Raw genomic sequence first — 23,967 nt, forward strand, 5'->3', positions numbered from 1 at the left:
TCATTTGTATTTGTCAACAGTCGCAGAAGAAAGCTTGAAAAAAACTTTATTACGATCTGGTATGTGACTATGCAATGTTGAAAAAACCTTAAAGAACCCAAAAATGTAATGTAACGAACAAAAACTTAACTTTACACCATCGTAAATGTTAGCGCATCCGGGCCCAGTATAATAAAATAAAGATATCAATTCCAGTATGATAAAGATATCAATTTAAAACGGAGGAGTTTCAGTTTATTTATAGTTTGGCCTGATATATCCTATAAATTTATTTATATATTTCCTTTCATCCATAATTTTCAACGTTTTGAATGAAACCTGGTTTAGTACCAGTAGTTATAGATAAAGAGAGGATAAGGTGTATGCATTTACTCATTTTTTCCAATAGAATATTTAAATAATCAATCCAGATTAGTGCATTGCTATATAAATAATAGTAAAAGATCAGAAGATAGTGTTACAACCCACAAAAGTGTTAACATTCGTCTTAAACATTAGTGTCGTGTATGCTAGCCCAAACAAATGCTATCACAGTTTACGCGCTCACCGTCGGATGGCGCCACCGGTCCCGTGGTTACAATTTTCCCATAAAGGGCTGGCACGATTGTCCACTCTTTACTTCTCTATAATCTTTGAACAACGTTTGACTTCCACCATTATCAGCTCTTGACAAATTATAACAACGTAGGTATTGCAGTTAAAAATCCATACCATTACCTTTTTCATTAGAATAAAAATGATAGTGTCAATGAGCAACGTCGTTCTTTTTTTTTTTTTTTTGCTGTTCAGGTTTTTTTTTGGCTGTTCAGTTTTTTTTTTTCATTTTTAAGATGAGAAAGCCACTCCTACACCCGATCACGAAGTTGTTAGTAAATTTCGCCACATTTCCACGTTCCGGCAACTTTACAATACCTTATAGGAAGCAACCGACTTCCAAGGATAAGGCGGTAACTATGAAAGTGTTTCCGATCGTGAAGTTTTTCGAATTTTCCATTGTAATAAATTACATTTATTTATATGCACGTCTACTTACTATGTATCTAGTTAATAAAAGTGTTCTCAAATTCCATTTTTTTTTCATAATAGTATTTCTGATATATTCTAAACTCTCAGGCCACCGAATCAAAATAACTTGTAATCTGTTTTCACGGCAGGGAGTTTACTATGCTGACTAATTCAACCTTAAAAAAATACACTGGTTCTAAAATTAACTCACAAAATACTTAAGAGACGAACAAGCTGGTTTTAGAAAATGTAGAAGTTGCACAAAATATTTGCGTTAGGACATAATACACAGCAAGCAATGAAATTTAAATGACCCCTTCTGATAGCTTTTGTTTAAGGTTACGAGAAAGCACTTCACAACGTCCATCTACCAATAATATGAAGGTTCTGCGTCTTTATGCTATTTCAGTGGAATGAGTAGCCTAAAACCACAGTGCTTGAAGCTAACGGACTTGAATGGCTACCTACTTGGGTCTGTGAAAGCTGCAGGAAGGGACAAGACAAGTTATGCTGACTTGTGACGTCCCTTACTTACAAAAACAAGTGAGAATCACTGAGATTTATGACTATCAGACAAATCTTTCCCTCTAATCCGGCTAAGGAATTAGGTCTTTTAACTGCTTATAAAAGAATGCAAAACGAAAACTTTTTTTTTTTTTTTTGTTCCTGCCATCTTGAGGCAAGGAAGATCCTTTCACGGTTACAGCTCCCAAGAAGGAGGGGGAGTCATCTACAAACCCACACCAAGCGATAACACCAAAAGCATACCACGAAATCCAATGACTGCATGATAAGAACCCGTCCTAATTAGGCAGTTTTGGAGTGTGTTCCTAGATATCAATGGGTCTGTAAGCAACCTACGCCTAGATTAATGAACAAACTTGTTTGACAAGAGAAACAACAGGTATCGTTAACAGCTGAAGCATGAATTACAATGTATCACCAACATTTTGCATCCAGATTGAATTATTGAATCTCTCGTAACTCTGAACTGTACTGATAGGGACTTTCATCAGTACTTATTACTACTTTTTAAACCAATCGATTGCTTAATTGGTTGGCAATCACACAAAACTAGATTGGCAAAGTAAATGTCATGTACAAAAACAAATGAAGCTATGTGTCCTCCAGTCACACATGGCAGCAAAGCCTCCATATGCCCATGTATGTACGTAAGCATGTATTGTCAATGTTTATGTGACAGTTTCTTGTTAATATAATCGTCATTACACAATTTCCGGGTTTGTTGTAGTGCCCTTGAGGGTTACCAGGTTAAATGAGGCGTGAAATCCAAAATAAAGTAGTAGTAAAAAAAAAAAAAACTGAATGCGAAGCAACAGATTACTTTCATGGATCGTTAATTGATTACGGCACGGCATTAATAAAGCATCTCATTCAAATTAGTTTTGTTGTCATTTGGATCTCTTAGGAATTTTACAATTGTTTACAATGATACAGGTTGGCATCTGAAGCGACTGACTTGCATGACATAAACGTCGAGTGTTATGTGATGCAACGAGTCTAACTGTACATTAGGAGCCTAACTGGCCTTCTGAAAGATCCACTCATCAAAATATACAAATTCCTTCCGTAGAGTTTAAGGATGCTTCGAAAGTAAGACACTGCAACGTTGTGCAACTTGTGTACGTTAACTTCAGCAGACATTAAAATAGGCCCTATTAAAGCTTGTAAATAACCAAGAACATGTCAAAATGTAAGATTCCAGCGAGTAATTTTTATGATTAATATATTTGCCGTTCCCATCTGAATTCAATCTAAAATCAAATACGTGATTTTAACATACATTATCAGATAGACAGTATCACATAAGAGGGATCATGCAGTATGAAGACTATTTTCTTCTGCATACATCAAACACGAATTTACGCCTACTTCTTTTTAAAACATTCCAACACTGATTTGCATACATGTTCCTATTTGTCACAGTAGTTAAACAGGCATCTTGGAACTTTCAAGACTGATAATTCTAATTTAAATGTTAAAAGCAAAATGTAGCTATGCCATTTAGTTATTTAAAATACTGTACTTTATATCTCTTTTTATTGTGTCCAGCAGTTCTTATATAAATACTACTGTAATACAGATTATTATACCAAAACGGATATCAGCACAAGTCATTATATATTTTTTTATTTTCTAACCTTTCGAAAAACGAAAGAATGAGACATATATATTATTTTCTAGATTGTTTTCTCTTGTTATGGATAGAGTTATAATTTTTATATTCAGAATGTGAACCTTATCCATATGGAACAAGCCCACCACAGAGGCCATTGACTTGAAATTCAAGCGTCCATAGAATCTGGTGTTCATTAGGAAGAAGGACAGAAAGGATAATGAAATTCAAAGTCAATCACAGCTATGTATTCCAAGGCTTTCTTTTGAACTGGTGCTTCGACAATAACACATCAGAACAAGGTGATTGAACAATATGGGGTTAAGAGTATCAAACAGATTTTAAATAATCTATATGTATACAACTACCTTTGGTTATTTGTCATATTCAATATTCGTGGCGTCGCGCCATCAAAATAGCTGTCAAACTGAACAGAGGCAGCGCACGAGAGGTCATCTCCTGACAAATAAGGAACGGCATCCCATACTGCCCTGATTTATATATATATTTATATATATTTAATATACAGAAATATGAATAGAAAAAAAGGACATCACTCAAAATACAAACATCTCCACACTTGGCAAAACTTTCTTTGGGGAAACATGCAAGAAATTATTGCATAGATATACACTTCGATGGATATAAATATATCTTACAAATAAAAAAAAAAAATAAAAGTGTGACCTCTGGATATAACCGAGCGAAGTGGAATGGGAATGTCACCTTGCTCGGGGTAGAATAGAAAGTGTTACTGCAAACATTGAAGTGTTTAGAATTCAGTTTTCAATGTACAGACAGACAGACAGACAGACAGACAGACAGGCGTATCCTTTACTTTGCTGACTAAACTGAAGTAAGGAATAATGAGGTAATATAGTCTGGAATGTCAAATATAAAACTAATAGGAACACAACACTATAAAGAACGTTTTTTTTTCTTCTTCTTCTGTTTCAAATTAATCTAAGGTAGTATAAATATACAAACTTTGGAATAAGAATGCAACCTTACAAGTACATGAGATAAATAATAAGGGTATATTTACACACTAACCTTAACTTTGGCATGTTAGCCTTAATACTTTGGAGATAAAAAAAATCTTCATAAATAGATTGTGATGGTACAAAATAGCAAAAAAAAAAAAAGGAAACTAATTTCAATCCCTGATCCATACAGATTGTCTCAATCTATGTAAAGATATGCAATCATTCTTGGTATAGAACCATAATACAAAACATACATTTCACTGGTATAGTAAGTATAATAACACTGGTGGAAAGAGAGTCAACGAAAGCTTAGGCACAAGAAAAAAGTAAGTGATTTTTGGCCCCTCTTATTTGAACAAAATTGTTTGGGATCTTGGCAACTAAAGAAACACTACAAGACAATATTTGGCAGGTACTGTACAAGCAAACAATTAACAATAACGAATAACAAAAATAAAAACTAGAAGTAGAAGACATCACAGACAAAGGAATGAAATGATATGAACAAAAATATTCAACCATGAAGTTATTCTATGTACACATTATATACATAACCATTATTAACTTACAGATATCGAAGAGTCTGGGCACGTCGTCAAGGCACGAATGATTCATCTTTTCTCAAGGCAAACTGTGAATGCTTTAAAGATTGGGAACGAAAAACAGAAACGAGGAGAATCGATCGTTTTGGAACACTCAAAACGAAAACTACAAGCTATGGACATCATACTGCACTCTTTGCTATCAATAAGGAATTCGAAAAATCTTGAACATACACACCCTCAGTCTAGTATTCAAATCTTATTAAATAACTTTGAATATTTTTTTCTCTCTCTCTCCCTTTTAATACACGATATTAACATTATCGGACGCCCAGGAGCTTAGCGGCGTCGTCGGCGGACTTCGACGTCAGCAGATGATCGACGACCGCCCGTTTAGTGCCGAGGAGGTTGGAGATGAAGTCGGTCCCTTCGGACTCCTCCTTCCGCTCTTCCTTGATCTCGGTCTTGAGGCTCGGTGGAGGCGGCGAGGCCAGGCACTCGTCCTTCGGGACGTCGTCCTCGGAATCGACCGGGGACGACGCCCTTGTGTGTTGGGAATTGACGTGCTGTTTCAGTTCTGCTAAACTCCAACATCTCTGCAAGCAAAACATGCAGCTAACCTGGAGAAGAGAAGAGGGAGGTATTGATTAGTGTGGTTCGTCAGTAAAAATCTAGCTTTTACCAAGATATAACTTTATGATGATAAATGACCATCAAGTCTCTAAGTTACATGTCAAACAAAACATTTTAAAGGTTCGAAACTTACACTATTTTCATTGCAAGTAAAAGTAAATCTATGAGCCAGAAATGCAATACAGTGAATTACTTAATGGTAATTAAAGCAACCTTGATTTATCAACAACCCAGAATTACGAAAAAAATAAACAAAACTAATAAAACAAAAAGCAAGCAGAGAAAAATTTCCTCCAGATAAACCTACCCTATCTGTCGTGGTTGAATCAGGTGCAACAGAGATGGTATCGTTATTGTTGTCAGAGGTGACAGGTTCAGCGTTGATGACACCTGAACTGTGTTCGGGATGGCTTCCATCGAGATGCTGCAGTGCAACCTCCCGGGTCGCCAGCGGCACCTCGCACACGTGACAGCGGAATGGTCTCGAATCGTCCCTCGAGACGGCTGTGTCACTGGCTTTCTCGTGCTTGAACATCTCGTGCTTCCTGAGACTTTCGAGACTAGTGAAGGCGGCACCCGGGCACTTCCTGCAGCGGTAAGGGCGGTCACCGCCACCGGTGTGGGGAGAGTCGGGATGCTTCCGAAGGAGGTGGCGATCACAGTTGGATTTCGTGGTGAAGGGGAAGCGGCAGACGGGACATAAGTACGGTTTCTGGCCCGTGTGAGTTCTGATGTGCCGGACCAATGAACTCGACCAGGGGAATTTTCTTTGACAGAAGGGGCACTTCTGTTTCTGGGGAGCTGATGAGTAGGCACTGCGCTTGGGTTCCCCAGATGAGTTATTGCTATTGCTGTCATTGTCACCATTGTTGTCGTCCTCGCCCTCGCTTCCAAAACAAGGGAAGCTCTGACTTGAGGCAGCGGACAATAGCTTGTGTACACTAGCTAGATCGGCACTACAATCCTCCTGGTTTTTTTCATCATCCCTATCACACTCTTCTTCCTCGTCATCATACTCATCCTCTTCATCTTCGTCCTCCTCATCTTCCTCATCCTCCTCCTCCTCCTCCTCCTCCTCTTCCTCATTCTTTTCTTCAGGGTTATCATCTATGACCAATTCACGTTCCTCTTCTTCCTTGTGTTCACCATCTTTCCCCTTCTCTTCAGCAGACTCTTTTTCAATTTTATTGATGAGTTGTTCCCTAACTGTGTCTGAGATAGTATGAGAATTTTCTGTGGTAACTGAAGGTGCTGTAGATTCCTGTCTTTGCGCATTTAAGCCTCGGGGCCTCTGTTGCCAAATATCTGGATGCTGCTGCTTCATGTGTCTTTCCATATTTGATCTCAGAGTAAAGCCTTTGTCGCAGAGGTCACATCGCCATGGACGCTCTGTTCGGTAACGCCTCTGCTTGGGCTTTTTCATCAACACCGAATTACGCATTGTGAAGTGCATCACATCGTCATCGCCTGACTTTGAACTATTGTGGTTGTCTGTCAAAGAATCATCAGATTTTGATTCACTAGAACGAAGGTCTGGTCTTGGTACCCGCAATGGATCACGATGAGCTGCAGCTAAAGCTAAAGCTGACAGAGGGAAAGAAGGAGAGCTATTGGGAAGAAATGCACTGGTGGCACTCAACAGTCCACCTCCAGATGTCAACTGAAGACCACGCTTAAGCTCCTTCTGGTATTCCTCAAGAAGAGCAGGATCAAAATTATGTACAGGGTGCAGGCCACCATAAGGAGGCATGAATAAAGGATACTGGTGAGAACTGAATGGAGGACAAAGAGACAGTGGTTGAGGATACATTGCTCCTAATGGGAATGGTGGCTTAGGGATTTTCAGAACATCTGTTGTGCTTTCAGGAATAGATTCTGGAGGTGTCTCCTTTCCATCACTTTCAATATGTTCACTTCGTGGCTTAGAAAGATCTTCAGGTTCAGTCTGTTCAATTTTAATATCACCAGTTTCTACATCAACTTCCTCTTCATCTACGATATTTGTCTCTTCCTCAGTATCCTTGTCCCTCTTTGAAATACTAAGGTCGAGTGGAGTGTCATCCTCAACAACAGGGAGGACAGATGAGCTTGGGGTGTGACAAGTACCCACAGTGGGTGTAGGTGGACGGGATGGAATTAAAGGTGCAGGGGCAGATGATTTGTGCGGAAATGTGACTGGTAGTGAAGTTGATGGTGACTGGTGTGTAGTCAAAGGTACTCCCATGGGTAACTTTGAAAAATTTAACAGAGACTCAACAGGAGTGAGGTCGTGGTGTTCATGAAGATTTTCACTTGAAGATCTGTTAGCTACTAAAGTTTCAAGTGTAGGGCCAGAAGCTGCTTCTGGGTGTTGCTGAATGACATGTCTCATAACATCATTTTCAGATGAAAATGTGCCTCCACAGAGTTTGCATGAAAAAGGTTTAGTCATGCCTTCTGGGTGGGATGACCGTATGTGGTCTCTCAACACTGATCGTGCTTTACAGTCAATATGACAAATGTGACATACAGTTTCCATTGAGCGATCACAACTGCCACTACTTTCTTGTGGGTTAAAACTCATGCACCCTTTTACTTCATCTCTTGACTGGCGGCCGTGTATGTTCTTTATGTGGCGTTCACAGTTGGCTTTAGTGGTGAAAGCAAGATTACAGATGTTGCATTCATAAGGTGTATCCCCTTTGTGGCTCTTCATGTGCTCCTTTAGTGTATTTTTATCATTGCTGTAGAAAGAACAGAGGTTGCACCGGTAAGGGGGCGCCAGCATGTGCACAAGATTATGAGACTTTAGTTTGCGCAAATTTGCAAAGACATCTTTGCACAGACGGCAGGGGTACTGGCCATTGAGTTTCATGTCTCTATACTCACGAGCAAACTGCTCATCATGGGAAAGTCCTGCAGCGGTGGCCACCATGGTGGAAGAAACACTCGTTGCACTAGCAGTAGTTGCAATGCGACTAGCTGTTGGATGCTCTGGAGATGCTTTGGCTGAATCTGCTGGAGCTGGAGAGTGCTGCCCTGGCGGTGGCATTCCTAAAGGTGGCTTTAATCTCCCTGCCAATAAGGAGGCGACATTTGCATGTGCTGAGTCACGGTTGTGAAGCAAATCAAGAACTGCAAGAAAACTTTCCTTTGGGGGTTGTGGGTCCTCACAAAGATGGCGCTGCTGGTGTTGTGCAAACTCTGCAAGATTAGAGAATCTCATGACACAACGTGGACATCTGAAGGGAGGAGATGCTGCAGAGGATGCAGTGTGTTCTCTCATGTGCATTAACCACGCTTCTGCGCACGGGAATGTGATGTTGCATAGGTGACACCTGTGTAATCCCTGTCCTTCCTCTCCTGACATATCATGTTGTCGGCTGCTGTTCTCACAAATTTCTTTGGCAATTAGAGGAAACTTTGGGCTTGAAAAGTCTGTCAGAGTGAGGTCTAGCTGTGGGGGTGATGAACTTGACATAGGATGAACCATAGAATTGTGCAAATGTAAACCTCTGTAGTTCTTGAACCCAACCTGACATTTATTGCACGCCACCTGATACTCCGGGTGAATAGTTTCCACGTGTTGTTCAAGGGCATGTTGGCCAGGCTGTTCAACACCACAGGCAGGGCACGTCAGTTCTTCCTCTTCCACTTCGATGGTGTTGAGTCTCACAGACTTCGCCGAGACGGTGTTCTCTTCCTCCAAGGACCGCTTCCTGGGGCAGGAGACCCCTTCCTCTGACCCCAAGTCGCTCTCTCCCGTGTCCGATCCGGTGCCCACTCCGCTTCCGCCGCCGCCGCCGTTGCGATAGTGGCCGCGGATGTGTCGATGCATGTTACCATTGGTGGTGAAGTGGGTACCGCAGATGTGGCAGCGGAAGGGGCGCTCCCCGGAGTGGACGAGCATGTGTCTGTCGAGGGAGCTGTTGCTGCTGAGCTGCTTCTTGCAGATGCCGCAGCAGTAGACTTTGGTGCCGTTGTCGGTTTCGATGACGCGGTTGTGCTTCCGGATGTGCTGCGTAAATTCGTGTTGGTCCGGCAGCTCCTCTTGGCACACGGGGCAGTTGAAGCTACCAGCCATCGCTATGTCTCCCTCGCCCTCACTCCCGCACTCCATCTGCGTTTGCCAAGAGAGAGAGAAAGAAGAAAGGTAGCTATTAGAAGGAGTCACTTGAAATAGTACAATAAGACTAAAGCTAATATTCGTCAATAAGCTGTGCATCGACAAATGATAAAAAAATAATTTGAATTACATAAAACTTGCTACTGGCTCAACTTTTTCAAACACGAAAAACTATTAAATTCATTAGTACTCAAATAACTGTTACCCGCACGAATTCAAAATTTTCCATTGTAATAATAACAACGTTAAAAAAGGAACAGCATAATTGCTAACTCCTATTAGTTAAAACTCGGGTAACAGACTTTATTACTTTAAATAAATAAATAATGTTTTCCCTTAAAGCATAAAAATAAAGTAGGGGTACACACACACACACACACACACACACACACACACACACACACACACACATATATATATATATATATATATATATATATGTATATATATATATATATATATATATATATATATATATATATATATATATATATATATATATATTTAATTTAATTTTTTTTTACAAGCGCATCCACGCACATAAAATCAACGAATCGTGAACACTTATTTTACCATGCAGGCGATAATAAATCATATCAACACACCATCCACATTACTTAACGAAGGCCAACCCATTACAAACAAAATCTAATCAGGGATCCAAATTAAAAAAAAAGGGGGGGGCATAACTGCTGAACATATAAAGACGAACTCAGTGGCAAAATACGCATAGATTACCGAAAATGAAAATAATGAACGAAAAACCCACAGAGCGCAAGCGCAAATAATCTTACCATGTTCACACACATGGATAGAACTTGAGATAGTCCAGGACGAACAAATTCCGTAAACTGCCGTAGCACCATTGAGTAATTAATCACTTAACCATGTCAACACAAATATGTACATGTACGTATATAAATATAGATATAAATTCCAACGTAGGTCTAAACACACGAGAACTCGGACGCAGTTCCTCACTATGTACAGGCACACACTAAGTACAAGACACCGCCACCAGTACGTGTGGGGTGTGGCCAGGCTCTCTGTACACAAGAGCGTGGCATCCGAGGCACTTCTACAAGGAATACTGCGACACTGTCCATCCTCTCTCTCTCCACTGACCATCAACCTCACACTCAACTGAAAGGGGGGAGGGGAGGAGAGGGGTGACAAGGAACGAGGGGTGGGGTGGGGGTCGGGGAAGAGAAGAGTGCCCTTACCTCCACTTTGTGAACCTTCGCTGCCTTCCGTTTCTTGGCCCCGGAGAGAGGCTCCTGATTGGTCAACAGCCGGCTCTCTGTCGTGTCATTGGCGGGCTGGAAACGCGCTGCGCTGTGATTGGTCGGCTCGGTAGCCATGTGGGCGGAGTCCGGAGTTGGGGGTGCTTCGGGTGATGGGGGTGTGGAGCCGTGGGAGGAGTCTCTGTTGGGGTCACACTCCGCCCTCAGTGGGGAGGAGCCTGGGGGGGTCAACGTGCCCTTAGGCTCTGGAGAGGCAGTTGCCGCAGCCATGTCTGTTTCACCTGAGAAAAATGAAATGAAAAAAGGAAATCAGCCTTCGGTCGAATACATCATCAATCAGGTCACACAAGAAAACTGAAATCTTTCAGTTTTGTTGTACCCTATCGGCGGCGCAAAATGTTAAGACCTTCAGTATTACCGAAAATGAAACTTACGATAGATTCGGTGATACATCCTCTCTCATTTGTCAAAATCTAAAGATAAGCGTTGAAAGATTATTCTCTAACACCCTTATGAAAATTTACCTGTGTAGCAAATTAAAAATTATGACTCAGGGAAATGTAACATTTAAGTAACAAAGCTAAAAGTCTCGTAAAAATGATCATTCTGCATTTCTCAAAAAATACTAACATGAACTTTTAAGTGAGGTGATATTAACGAAAGTAAAATTACTCCATTACTGAACTAAAATGACATGACTGGATAACTGAAGTATAATCACGTCAGAACCAGAGAAACATGGGCTGGCAAAAATCAGACTTTCTTAAACATAAAGTTGGGATGTTTAATAAAGAAAACTATAGTACGGTGTATTTCCATGTACACAAAAGTAAACGTTTCTATCTCGAAATTTGCAACAAATCTAAAATATACACATCTTTGAAAAAAATGCAGAAACGGAACACGTACATGAATATTTTCTCTCCCACATACTTTTTCCATGTTATTATTATTATTATTATTATTATTGGCCATGCTACAACCCTTGTTGTAAAAGCAGAATGATACAAGCATAGGGAACCAACAGGGAAATATATATATATATATATATATATATATATATATATATATATATATATATATTTTCAAGTCATTAATTACTAAGAAATAATTCTTCTAATTTCAGTGCATCTATCACTAACTCCAGCATGCAATTTGCTAGTCTACAAAAATCAAAAAATATCAACTACATAAAAACTGCTAGTCGAACTTTATACACAATTCAAGCACACAATGTATAACGACGGTTTTAATTTCATAGGTGAATATCGTTTCTACACAAAAAATTATTTACTTCACAACTGTCACTCTTCTCATATCATCACTATTTGTTTGATTTCCTTTGCAATTGTCATCTTACTTTTCTGGCCAATTCCATTCAGAACATTTTGTTACTTTATAACAAAAAGAAAATGTGAAATGTAGACAAAAATTTTAAAAGTAAACAAAGTTATTACGTACTGACATTCAATAATATCACTTTATGAAGACGGAAATCCCACTACTATTACAGATCAGTTAATCAGAATTTGATTTTTTAAGCTAAGTAAAGAGGTACAGAGAAATCCCGTAAAACAAAGATAAGACAAGGAGAATCAAGAGGGAAAAAAAGAAGGTGAAAAACTGGAATAAACAGGACTAAAACGGACAAAAAGTTTGACGAAACACGAGTATTTGGGCGGGAGATGAAGAAGGAAAAACACGAAACACTTACAATAAAAAGTCGTGTGGTCAGGGGAGGGAATCACTCCGAAGATTTTGTGGCGGTATTCCTCAGCCGAGACTACCATTGTCTAAAACTCTTCCACAGAACTACAGTAATTAAAGCTTCAACCAAATCAAAAAAAGACACTGCCGATTGGCGCTGCCAAAACAATAAATAAAATCAACTAACTGATGTGTCTTTGGTACAGCAGCACACATAGCAGTTTTAAGTCTTTTTTTTTTTTCTTAACGTGTCCACTACAAAAGCACTACATGCTACTCTTCACTAAAAGAATGCACTACGAAGTTGTAAATAACCATTGCACTGGATGCGAAACTTCTTTCCGAAACCCTTCCTCTCAAAAGGGTTGTCAACGATATTCGAGGGGCTCGTTGCTTGTGTGAGCAATACGTAGGTGTGACTAGCGTGAAGGTTAGAGAGGTACTGAGATGACGAGGCTGCGCTCCCGGTCTTTATACACTACGGCGGTTGCCGGTTGCCGGTTGCCAGGACGTATCTCTCGCTCCCAGACCTCATTATTAACATAATTTTGTAAAATAAACGACTCAGACTTTGCCACAAGATACCTAACGACTTATTTGTATAGTTATATTCAATGGAGGTAACATTTAGAAACAGATAAAATTGATAGATAAATAGTGAAGCGGCAACGGCTCAGTTGCCCATCCGGCCATATCTTCTTCATCCGGAGTTGACGCTCACCAGCCGGATGACATCACCACCTGGTATTTACATCCACATTATATTTTCCCTATTAGCTATGAATTTGGAAGTGATATATATATATATATATATATATATATATATATATATATATATATATATATAATATAAAAATGCACACATAAATATACCGTATGTAGTGTGGATGCTGAGAAAACTGTTTAAACCAATGTAGTATGCGCATGCATAATATATATATATATATATATATATATATATATATATATATATATATATATATATATATATATATATATATGTGTGTGTGTGAGAGAGAGAGAGAGAGAGAGAGAGAGAAAACACACAAACATACAGATAATGTACCTGTTTTAGTTTTAATTCTCCTATTCTTTTGAATATTCTCGACATCTGACTCAAAAGTAAATCCTTATCACTTAAAGTTCAACTAAAAGCTAAAACCGACACATTTACAATCACCTGACTGCGAACGACATCGAAGTGGAACCATATCCCCCCCACACCCCTCTCCTAACCCCCAAAAACTGGGGTCCAATTAACAGGTAAAGTGGGGGTGGGCACGGATAAGGGTCGCCCTGGGTAAGACCGACGCCACACTGTCTGACAAGACCTCGCGAGTTGCCACACGTCACCAGACTTCCGGTCTTTTCTCAGTTTTGCCAAAATGAATGGACTTATTTTTATCGACCGTTACTCGGAAAGGCGTTTAATGGCCTTTTCGCCGAACGTTTCTGCAGTATGGAAAATCCCCATAACAAGAGAGATACGAACTGGAGAGACAAAGAGGAGAAAGCGAGGTGCTTTCCTTCTTGAAATGGCTGTGTGTGTGTGTCAGCCACGCGCAGGCGCAGTCTATTTCAACCGTTTGTTGTGTCCATTTAGGAGATCGTATGCCGTTTCATTTATACATCAGCAGCCTTCGGTAAATCAATAAAAACTTGACCGGTCAGTAGTGATTTGAGCGGAAAGATAAGAAAGGTGTTAAATCAGCTTTCTGCTATGAATCATGAAATCTATAATAAGAATTACGTGGCATCAACATACGGTCTAAAATTAATGATAGGTCTATTACGGCGTTATTCTATCATTGCGTATTATGTTTCATGTCTGAGTGAAAGTAAGTGCATAGATATAGAGACACTAGAATGAAAACGCCAGAGAGAGAGAGAGAGAGAGAGAGAGAGAGAGACATTCGCCAATTCTACCTCACACCTACTTTAAATGGAAAATAACAATTGAGGTTCAAAACTCTGTGGTATTGCTGCAAGTGGGCATACTGTAGCTTTTTTAGGTATCGTAGATAAAGAGATAAGCCTTTGATAAGGGTCGCATGTTATTTGCTCTCTCTCTCTCTTCTCTCTCTCTCTCTCTGCAGTTCAATGTGTATGTAGGTGTGTAGACAGAATTGTTCATATGATTTAGAATAATAAAACTTTTTCTTTGGTCAAAAATATAATTTGTTCTAAAATAGTGACAGATTAGGCTACTTCGACCTGAGAGAGAGAGAGAGAGAGAGAGAGAGAGAGAGAGAGAGAGAGAGAGAGAGAGAGAGAGAGAGAATTTAGGCTAAAGGCCAAGCTCTGGGACCTAAGAGGTCATTCAGCGCTGAAAGTGAAACTGACAGTAAGAAGGTTTGAAAGGAGTAACAGGAAGAAAACCTCGCAGTTGCACTATGAGTCACTTGTTAGGAGACTGTAGAAAGTCAGATAGAAGAAAGGGAATACGAACGGAGGCACAGTAAACGAATGAAAGAGGTTGCAGCTAGGGGCCAAAGGGACGCTGCAAAGAACCTTTAGTAATGCTTACAGTGCACCACGTGAGGTACACTGACGGCACTACCCCCTACGAGAGAGAGAGAGAGAGAGAGAGAGAGACTGCATCTAAGCAAAGACTTCTTACACATGATGATGTCATTTCCACCATGAAGACAACTGTTAGTGCTAATGATAACATTAAATTAAAAGAACTACGCCACTCTTAGGCCAACGAACTCTTGTTTAGACCAATAAACAAAGGTTCACGAAATCACTTCCGTCTGACAGAAGCCATTTCTCTCTCTAAACAAAGACCAGCAAAACACACTTCTCAGAATAATTCATTCCCGACAACGAAATTCACTTTACACTGGTCCGCTGGTATAGTGGTTAGTGTCGTGGCATGCCACTCAGAGGTCGCGGGTTCGCGTTGCCCCCAAGGCGATGAAAAATCACTGGCTCTGTATCATGATCAGTTACTACTGCAGTGTGGGGTCTGCGGTGGGAGGTTGAAACCAACATTCTTTGGAAGCTTGAATTTCAAGTCAATGGCTCTGTGGTGTGCTTGTTCCACGTGAATAGGTTTCAACTACTGAAACAATAATAATAATTATTTAATAATACACATCTTTTCCCATTAAAATATGTTCTTTACGTCCCATGCGTATTTAAAAAAAGGAAAAAATAAACTCACCCCATCCTGATTCCTTTTATGAATCTTTTCCCCTTAAAATAATATGTTCTTTGCGTCTCATCCGTATTTAAAAAAAGGAAAAAAAAGACTCATCCCATCCTAATTAATTTTATATATCTTTTCCCCTTAAAATAATATGTTCTTTGCGTTCCATCCGTATTTATAAAATAAAAAAAAAGACAAAAAAACTCATGCCATTCTAATTCCTTTTACAAATCTTTTCCTCTTAAAATAATATGTTCTTCGCGTTCCATCCGTATTTATAAAATAGAAAAAAAAAACTCATCCCATCCTAATTCCTTTTATAAATCTCTTCCCCTTAAATAAATTCTTTGTGTTCCATCCGTATTTAAAAAAAAGGGAAAAACCTCATCCCATCCTAAGTCCTTTTATAAATCTTCCCCCTTAAAAAAAAATTGCTCTGTGTTCCATCCGTATTCAAAAAAGAAAAAAAGCTCATCCCATCCCAATTCGTTTTATAAATCTTTTCCCTTTAACAAAAAATTGCTCTGTGTTCTATTTGTATTAAAAAAAAAACACTAACACCATCCTAGTTTCTTTAAAATAAATTGTCCCCAGCATCCCATCTCCCTTCTGAAATCTCGAAAATTATTTAAAATAATACACTGCAAAACTAGCAATAGGAAGATTCAAGGTTAACTTTCCTAGTTTTCCAAATGCAAGAAAGCTATCTAAAAAGACAATTACGAATATGACACAGCTATGAGGAAAGCACACAAAGATATCAAAAGCAAAACCCTCAAATTTGTCTTTGGAGTGATATATATATATATATATATATATATATATATATATATATATATATATATATATATATATATATATATATATATATATATATATATATATATATATATATATAGATATATATATATACATATATATATATATAGTGGTTATTTTAGGCGATTCTGCTCTTCCCATTTTCAACTCGCATTTTGAGATGTTGTGGCAAGCCCCATGCATTTTTCCATCATTGCGACGCACCACAGTCTACTAACCATTAAGTAGCACAAGGAGCACAACATAACTTAAGCGAAAGAGCACGGGAATCAATCCTAGCCCTCTTGGTAGTGAGGCAAGAATTATGATCAATGCCCCATTTTAGCTCTCTATAACTCTCTCTCTCTCAGGCTACATATACCTTACAGTCTTATAATTCAAGCAACTGGTCATCAAATTCCCTAAATCTTAACAAAAGTCATATTAAATAAATGGTAGACGTCTTCCTATCACATTTATCATCATCTTAAACCAAACTGATAAGACATAAGATTTCAAGATTTTTCTGTCTTGCATTTGTGGGTCAGCTCTCGACAAGTCTACATTCTTTCCAAGTTCAACATTATATATATATATATATATATATATATATATATATATATATATATATATATATATATATATATATATATATATATATATGTATATATATGTATATATATATATGTATATGTATATATATATATATATATATATATATATATATATACATATACATATATATACATATTCATATATAAATGTATACATGGCAATGAACACACGGGAGGAGTTTTCATAGAAACAAATTTCTGACTCACATCGGGACCGAACCCCGGTCTATATATATATATATATATATATATATATATATATATATATATATATATATATATATATATATATATATATATATATATATATATATATATATATATATATATATATATATATATATATATATATATATATATATATATATATATATATATATATATATATATATATATATATATATATATATATATATATATATATATATATATATACTTTTAAGTTAGAGTCCAGGGTTCGGCCCCGATGTGTGTCAGAAATTTATATGTATATATATAACTGTACCTGGGATACAAGTTTTACACTATAACGTTTTCTTTCTTTAAGTCTTCAGCTGAAAGTCTTTCAGGACAGCGTCAACAGACTATAAACCCAAGAGGGTTCCAAAAGGAAATACGCCTGCAGAGAGAGAGAGAGAGAGAGAGAGAGAGAGAGAGAGAGAGAGAGAGAGAGAGAGAGAGAGAGAGAGAAGCTAAACACGAGCAAATAAGAAATAAAACCGAAGAAATGCATCAGAGAGAAATTTCGGGAAAGCAATTGTAATCTCCCTTAGTCTGAAACGTATAAGTCACACAGTTATGGTCTCTTACTCTCTCTCTTATCTCGCAGTGACATTCTCGAGACGATTACGTAAGTGACCATTTCCTATCGATCTTCAATAATTTATATCCGGATGCATAATGTGATAGTATTACTAACTAATGAGGTTTTGTAATTAAGTATAACTATTAAATAAAAGCAATCGTTAACATTAAGCTTTACCAACGACTGGCCAGGAATGAATCGGCTGTTAATTTGGAAAACGAAGTCGAAATGGAAGCTTCCAGTAAATGGTATACCATTTTTATAGCTTACCACTGTAAAGTAACGCCAGGGTACGTATGAAATGAAACAATATTGAAGAAAAAGACCCCACTTTTGAAGCTTTTAGTAAACAGTATACCATTTGCATCGCTAACCGCTGTTAAGTGACGCCAGGATACGTATAAAATAAAACAACATTGGAGAGAAAGACCCCATTTTTGAAGCTTTAAGTAAACAGTATACCATTTGTATCGCTATCCGCTGTCAATCGACGCCAGGTCACGTATGAAATAAAATAATAATAAGGAGAAAGGCCCCATTTTTCCCCCTTGCAGAGTCCGCTGGAAAGGGTCCTTCAAAAAATGAACCCAAGGTGACTACTCAGTGTATCACCTTGGTGGTGTCAGATAACAGGTGATATGATGATGCCTGTTACTCGCGATAATGCACTGTAAAGGAAACAAGTAAAAAATGCGCCGAAAATCGAGTTTTCTGTACAGCTGCTACAGCGTATAATCAAGGCCACCGAAAATAGATCTATTTTTCGGTGGTCTCGGTATAATGCTGTGTGAGCCGCGGCCCATGAAACTTTAACCACGGTCCGTTGGTGGCCTATCCTACATCGTTGCCAGAAGCACCATTATGGATAACTTCAATAACCTTAAATAAAATAAAAACTACTGAGGCTAGAGGGCTGCAATTTGGTATGTTTGATGATTGGACGGTGGATGATCAACATACCAATTTGCAGCCCTCTAGCATCAGTAGTTTCTAAGGTCTGAGGACGGACAGAAAAAGGGCGGACAGATAAAAGAGCGGACGGACAGACAACGCCAGCACAACAATTTTCTTTCACAGAAAACTAAAAAAGGGAAATACATAATTTCTGCAACTTTTAAAACACTGCACGACACACCACCAAGCCAAGGAAATTCTGTAGTCAGAGAAGAGAGGGGAAATTGCAACTTTATTTTGATAAAAATTATAAATGACAAAATGTCATCCCTCATCAAGCGCATGCATGCTCCGTGATTGCGTCACGTTGATATATATCTTGTGAATATGTCACATGAATTCTAGCTTTAAAAGAAATAAGTAATACGTATGATACGTATATATATATATATATATATATATATATATATATATATATATATATATCTATATATATCTATCCATGCCATATGACGCAAAGGGTCTTAGTGAAATTACTCTACACGTCTTTCCTGTGCTTTCACTTTCACAAATCTCAAACCATCGGTCTCATTGCATCTCATATATATATATATATATATATATATATATATATATATATATATATATATATATATATATATATATATATATATATAAAACACTGAGCTAGAAATGTCGTTTAATACCCAATTCGCGCTACTAAAGAAGGGGAATCATAAGTGATAAATGGTTTGGTACCTAAGTGACTCGAACACCCGACAGTACCCATCAACGACATCTGGATGTTTATAAAGAGAGAGAGAGAGAGAGAGAGAGAGAGAGAGAGAGAGAGAGAGAGAGAGAGAGAGAGAGAGCGATAAATGAGGTAATTTATAGCGATACGTACACTAATGCATGGTACATCTAGATAAGGCGAATCAGTACCCTATACACAATAAGGTAACACCTTATCCATATGTACCCTTTTGAGTCTCGACAATTTATCTGCCATCACAATCACGAACCCTACACTGATTGAGAGAGAGAGAGAGAGAGAGAGAGAGAGAGAGAGAGAGAGAGAGAGAGAGAGAGAGAGAGAGAGAGAGAGAGATCTACTATATCACTTTCAGTTGCATAAAGTCAGTTTTAGATAAGATACTCATTTTGTTGTCCTTTGTAAGACTGAAAAATTGCATTTCATCGCAGCATATTACAAAAAAATAAAAAATAAACTGTCAAGATGATAAGGTAAAGTTATCTTAATACAACAATATCTATACTAAGCATAATAAAATATATTCAGTGAAAATACAGAATCAGATTTTTTTTTTGCACCGTGCAAATATGTGGTAAAATGTCTTTCCAGGATGTAAACTTCATTGATATTCATGCCAGCCATTGCGCAGTAAAACGTATTAGTCATTTTTGACGGTATTGTTAACTGCAAGCACATATAGAAAATTGGTAAATTCATTACATTATTAATCAATTGCGATCAGCTCTCAAGATGAGGGACCAGTGTTCGCCTCTCAAAAGCTAGGTGCTAGTCGACCGTTGTGGGTGGCAGCTACGGGTTAAGAGAGGGATATATAAAGTACACGAGTGCTCGCTGAGAGAGAGAGAGAGAGAGAGAGAGAGAGAGAGAGAGAGAGAGAGAGAGAGAGTTTCACCCTAGTGGGATAAGAATTAACTCGCGAAGGCCCTCCAGTTATACGGCAAATATTTCGACGTAGCAGTGAACACTCGTATAATTTTGTTCTCTCTCTCTCCCCAATGTTCTGGATGCTGCATAAAGTTCAAACAGTAACGAAAAATTATTCTATACTCTGACATACCCTAAATCAATCTACGTATACCATCGATTTATCTATTACGTGTTCATATATTATTATTATTATTATTATTATTATCATGAAGAGAGACGCGTACTACAATAACGGCCGTTCTGTAACAGTTCATTTAATCCTGCTTTAAAAAGAGAATAATTTCTTATTTACGCGTTTATCTGGTCCATCTTGCCTAACTGAACCCGAAACAAAACAAAAATTTACCTTTATCTACATAAAATTGCTATTAAACCACACTTTACATTACTCTTAATAATATTTAACTTTCTGAACTATTCCCTACCAAGGTTAGCTAGCTAACTTCCCTCATTCTTCTTTCATCTATCTTGCCAAAGTTGACGGTCAACGGGGAAAGTGAAAGCGTCGTGTCCCATAACCCGGTGCTCTGTTCCTGGACCAAAATGCTTGCCCGCTCAAGGACGCGGTCCGGTGGGAGGGCTAGGTGAGACTGAGCGAGCATCCTGCAGGGAGACTGACGGTGACTCATTTGTTACTCTCCCTTGCTTATTTTGTCTTTTAAGCCTGACTCGCTTCGCTCCACATGTGTAAAAACAAGTGTTGAGTCGATGCCTCTTTGTTATATTTAATGACAAGAATGACATAAGTGTTACAACTACAGTGACCTAATATTTAGTGGGTGGGTGGACAAGGTACGAGAAGACGCAATATCTGTGACGTCACAGGCAGCCTCCCTTATTTACCCCTTATTTTATCTTTGCAGCCTGACTCATAATGCTCTACATGTGCAAAAACAGGTGTTGAGTCCATACCACTCTGTTATATTTAAAAAAAAAAAAATATGTTATAACTGCATGACCTACTATTCAGTGGTTGGATGGACAAGGTACGAGTAAACGCAACATCTGTGACGTCACAGCAGCCTCCCTTATCCCCCCCCATCCCTCTCATCCCACCTAATCCCAGCATCTTCCGCCACCACCACTACTTCCCACTCTCGACCCACGTAAACATACCTGTTCTCGTATCTCCCTGAATTCCAGCAGCGTGATTCATTTACTAGATGAATCTTGAAAGAAACCTGTTTTTTTATCGTTCCATCTCATTTTTTCTAATTTCATAATACGGTTTACGAATCGTGTTATACATGACATTGATCAAGGCAGCATCGTCCAAGAACAGAAACAAAAACAAAAAAAAACCAGAAAATGACATAATCTTATCGTCTCGTTCATCAATTTTCTTTAAAAATTTTTTTCCTTAATTAATCAATCTCTTTCGTTTCGTCTGACAACTTAAGTTTTCCTACCTCCCAGACACGAGGATGACGCACACTGAGCAGCTGACAGACAAGATAGAGAGAGTTTCCTGTTTTACTCTCGCGAGATGTTTCTTCATTCATTGCATCTTCTACAAATGATGATGATGTAGATGATAACAAGACATGTGCATCGTCATCTGTTTCTGGAGCAGTTTATATCCTCTTTTTATTTTATTTTATACTTTAAAATTTCAGTATAACATGTTTAAAGGAGTTGTAATGCATTTTTCGACTTATTTTGTTCTTCCTTTTGTTTCAGTACATCATTGTTATCAAGGAGTTCCGAAGCTCTCTCTCTCTCTCTCTCTCTCTCTCTCTCTCTCTCTCTCTCTCTCTCTCTCTCCGAGAGAAGTGGATGTTTGGTACAGGATTTCCCGGGAGAGGAGGATGTGAGAATGACGAAAATCACACATCAGTTTAGAAAGTGCAGCGGAACACACATCCTGACTGACAATCTCAGGAAAACTATTCCCCATGAATGAAACAAAATTAGTAGGACACCCAGAGGTATGGAAATACAGAGGAAAATTACAATTACGAAAACACAAGAGCACAGGAATCTAAACATAAAAGTTATTAAATCACAAAGTCCATAAACAATTTTTTTTTTTATACTGTTGAATGTTTTACGTAACAAAGAACAATTAGTACGTAATGGCGTTAACTCGCAGTTTCTCAAACCACGTCGTTCATTAGACAAGCTGATTCATTGCGATAAAAGTTAGAGAATTACTTTAAAATAACAGAGAATAGATGAAATTTAAATTGACCCTAAGTCTTAAAAACCAGATGATATCCGAATCCCACTTCCGATGACAAAAAAAAAAAAAAAAAAAAAAAAAAAAATCGAAATCAGAAGGGGATGGAAAATCTAACCCATCCGGCACCCGAATAAAATCGATGCCCCCTCCTGCACGCAACTCCACATCGCACGTGATTCTGAAATAACAATGAGTCAGAGTTGGTGTGTGTGTGTGAGGAAACCAGGTAGGAAGGGGATGATGCACACAGGTGAGCAAGTGGACGCTACTCTGATTATCCCACAGGTGACATTGGCAGAGAGTCAGCAACGCGGATGTGTTTCCTTGGTGTTTCCTAAGTCGTCAACGAAAACCAGGGCTATATAAGCGGCTACAGAAGCTCGTAGACGCTGTAATTGCTTACCGATTATAAAAATAATGATCTAACATTCACTCAAAACTCTTCAGATTAATTTAATTCTCTCTTTATCTTTTATTTAAAAGGCCATGAAAAGAAATCAGCATTAGGCATCCTCTCTTTACAAGGCATCTCCTCAAAAGACAACCAGAGACCAGATAACTTGAGCATTACGCATCCTCAAGGTCGAGTCAGAGAAGAAAAAAAAGAGGATGCGGAGATGAGGAGGGAGGAGAGGAGATCCCTCCCCCATCCTCCCTCCAGGGAGAGGGATGACCTCCAGGGTGGCCACTTACCTCCTAAGGTGTGAAGACGTTGACGGTTCTTATATTACTGACTAAATACTTTTATTGTATTAGATTCATTCTTTAATGCTTCTCAGGAATTGATAAGTATTTCCTTAAGACAACGGTGTTTAAAAAATAATAAGGGATATGTACTTTTAATTATGATTTACAATTAAAAAAAAATATGCACTTCGGCAACAGCATCTCAAGGGAGAGAGAGAGAGAGAGTAAGAGGGGGGAGGGTGACGCAAAGTTGTGACGTCACAGTGACATCAAACAGGTACAGTCATAGTCACACGCCTTCACTGACCAACCAACTGACCTTTCTTTTTCCTAAGCATACCACCACCTAAGTTTTACGATACCAAAAATGCTCATTAATGGTGTTAGAAAAAAAAAACATGATCTGACCCAGCAACGGATTCGCTCTTGTTACTATTCTTTCTACTCGCCCAGAGACAGTCTCTTTCTAGACGTGGGCTTACTCTAGCAGGATTCTAGCGAACGACCTAGCAAGTCATCCCTCGTTTCCTAATATTAGAAAGTTGTGGTTGATTAACGTCACGCCTGGATTTCATTAAGGAGGTTCCTGTTCAAATTCTTCGGAACCCGAGCCGATTGCAACTGGCCATCGCCAGCAGCATTCATAGAAAGCGATTGCGAGACGCCTCAAGTGAAATACTACTGGAGTCGAGCTGAGCTTTTGACCTTTGCATAGGGGAAGAATTATGAAATACAATCGGCAGTTATATGTACAGTATATATATATATA

The 23,967-nt window shown here is 38.4% G+C and overlaps 1 protein-coding gene across 6 annotated transcripts in view; it reads right to left on the reverse strand.

The window, feature by feature from the left end:
* Positions 1–3,375: 3,375 nt before the first annotated feature.
* The window catches only part of peb (pebbled), a 325,749-nt gene continuing 305,157 nt past the window's right edge, over positions 3,376–23,967 (reverse strand). For 3 of the 6 annotated variants that reach the window (XM_067104886.1, XM_067104888.1, XM_067104887.1), the window contains 3 exons: positions 10,632–10,933; positions 5,611–9,402; positions 3,376–5,290 (listed from right to left, as the gene is read on the reverse strand). In XM_067104886.1, coding sequence (XP_066960987.1) covers positions 4,991–5,290; positions 5,611–9,402; positions 10,632–10,933 — 4,394 coding nt within the window. In that variant the 3' untranslated portion in view covers positions 3,376–4,990. Of the gene's footprint in view, positions 5,291–5,610; positions 9,403–10,202; positions 10,531–10,631; positions 10,934–12,366; positions 12,804–23,967 lie in introns of those variants that run through there. The other 3 variants (XM_067104889.1, XM_067104890.1, XM_067104891.1) reach the window with 3 other exon arrangements.

Source organism: Macrobrachium rosenbergii, chromosome 6 (genome assembly GCF_040412425.1).
Source record: "Macrobrachium rosenbergii isolate ZJJX-2024 chromosome 6, ASM4041242v1, whole genome shotgun sequence".
In the NCBI taxonomy this organism is placed as follows: Eukaryota; Metazoa; Arthropoda; class Malacostraca; order Decapoda; family Palaemonidae; genus Macrobrachium; species Macrobrachium rosenbergii.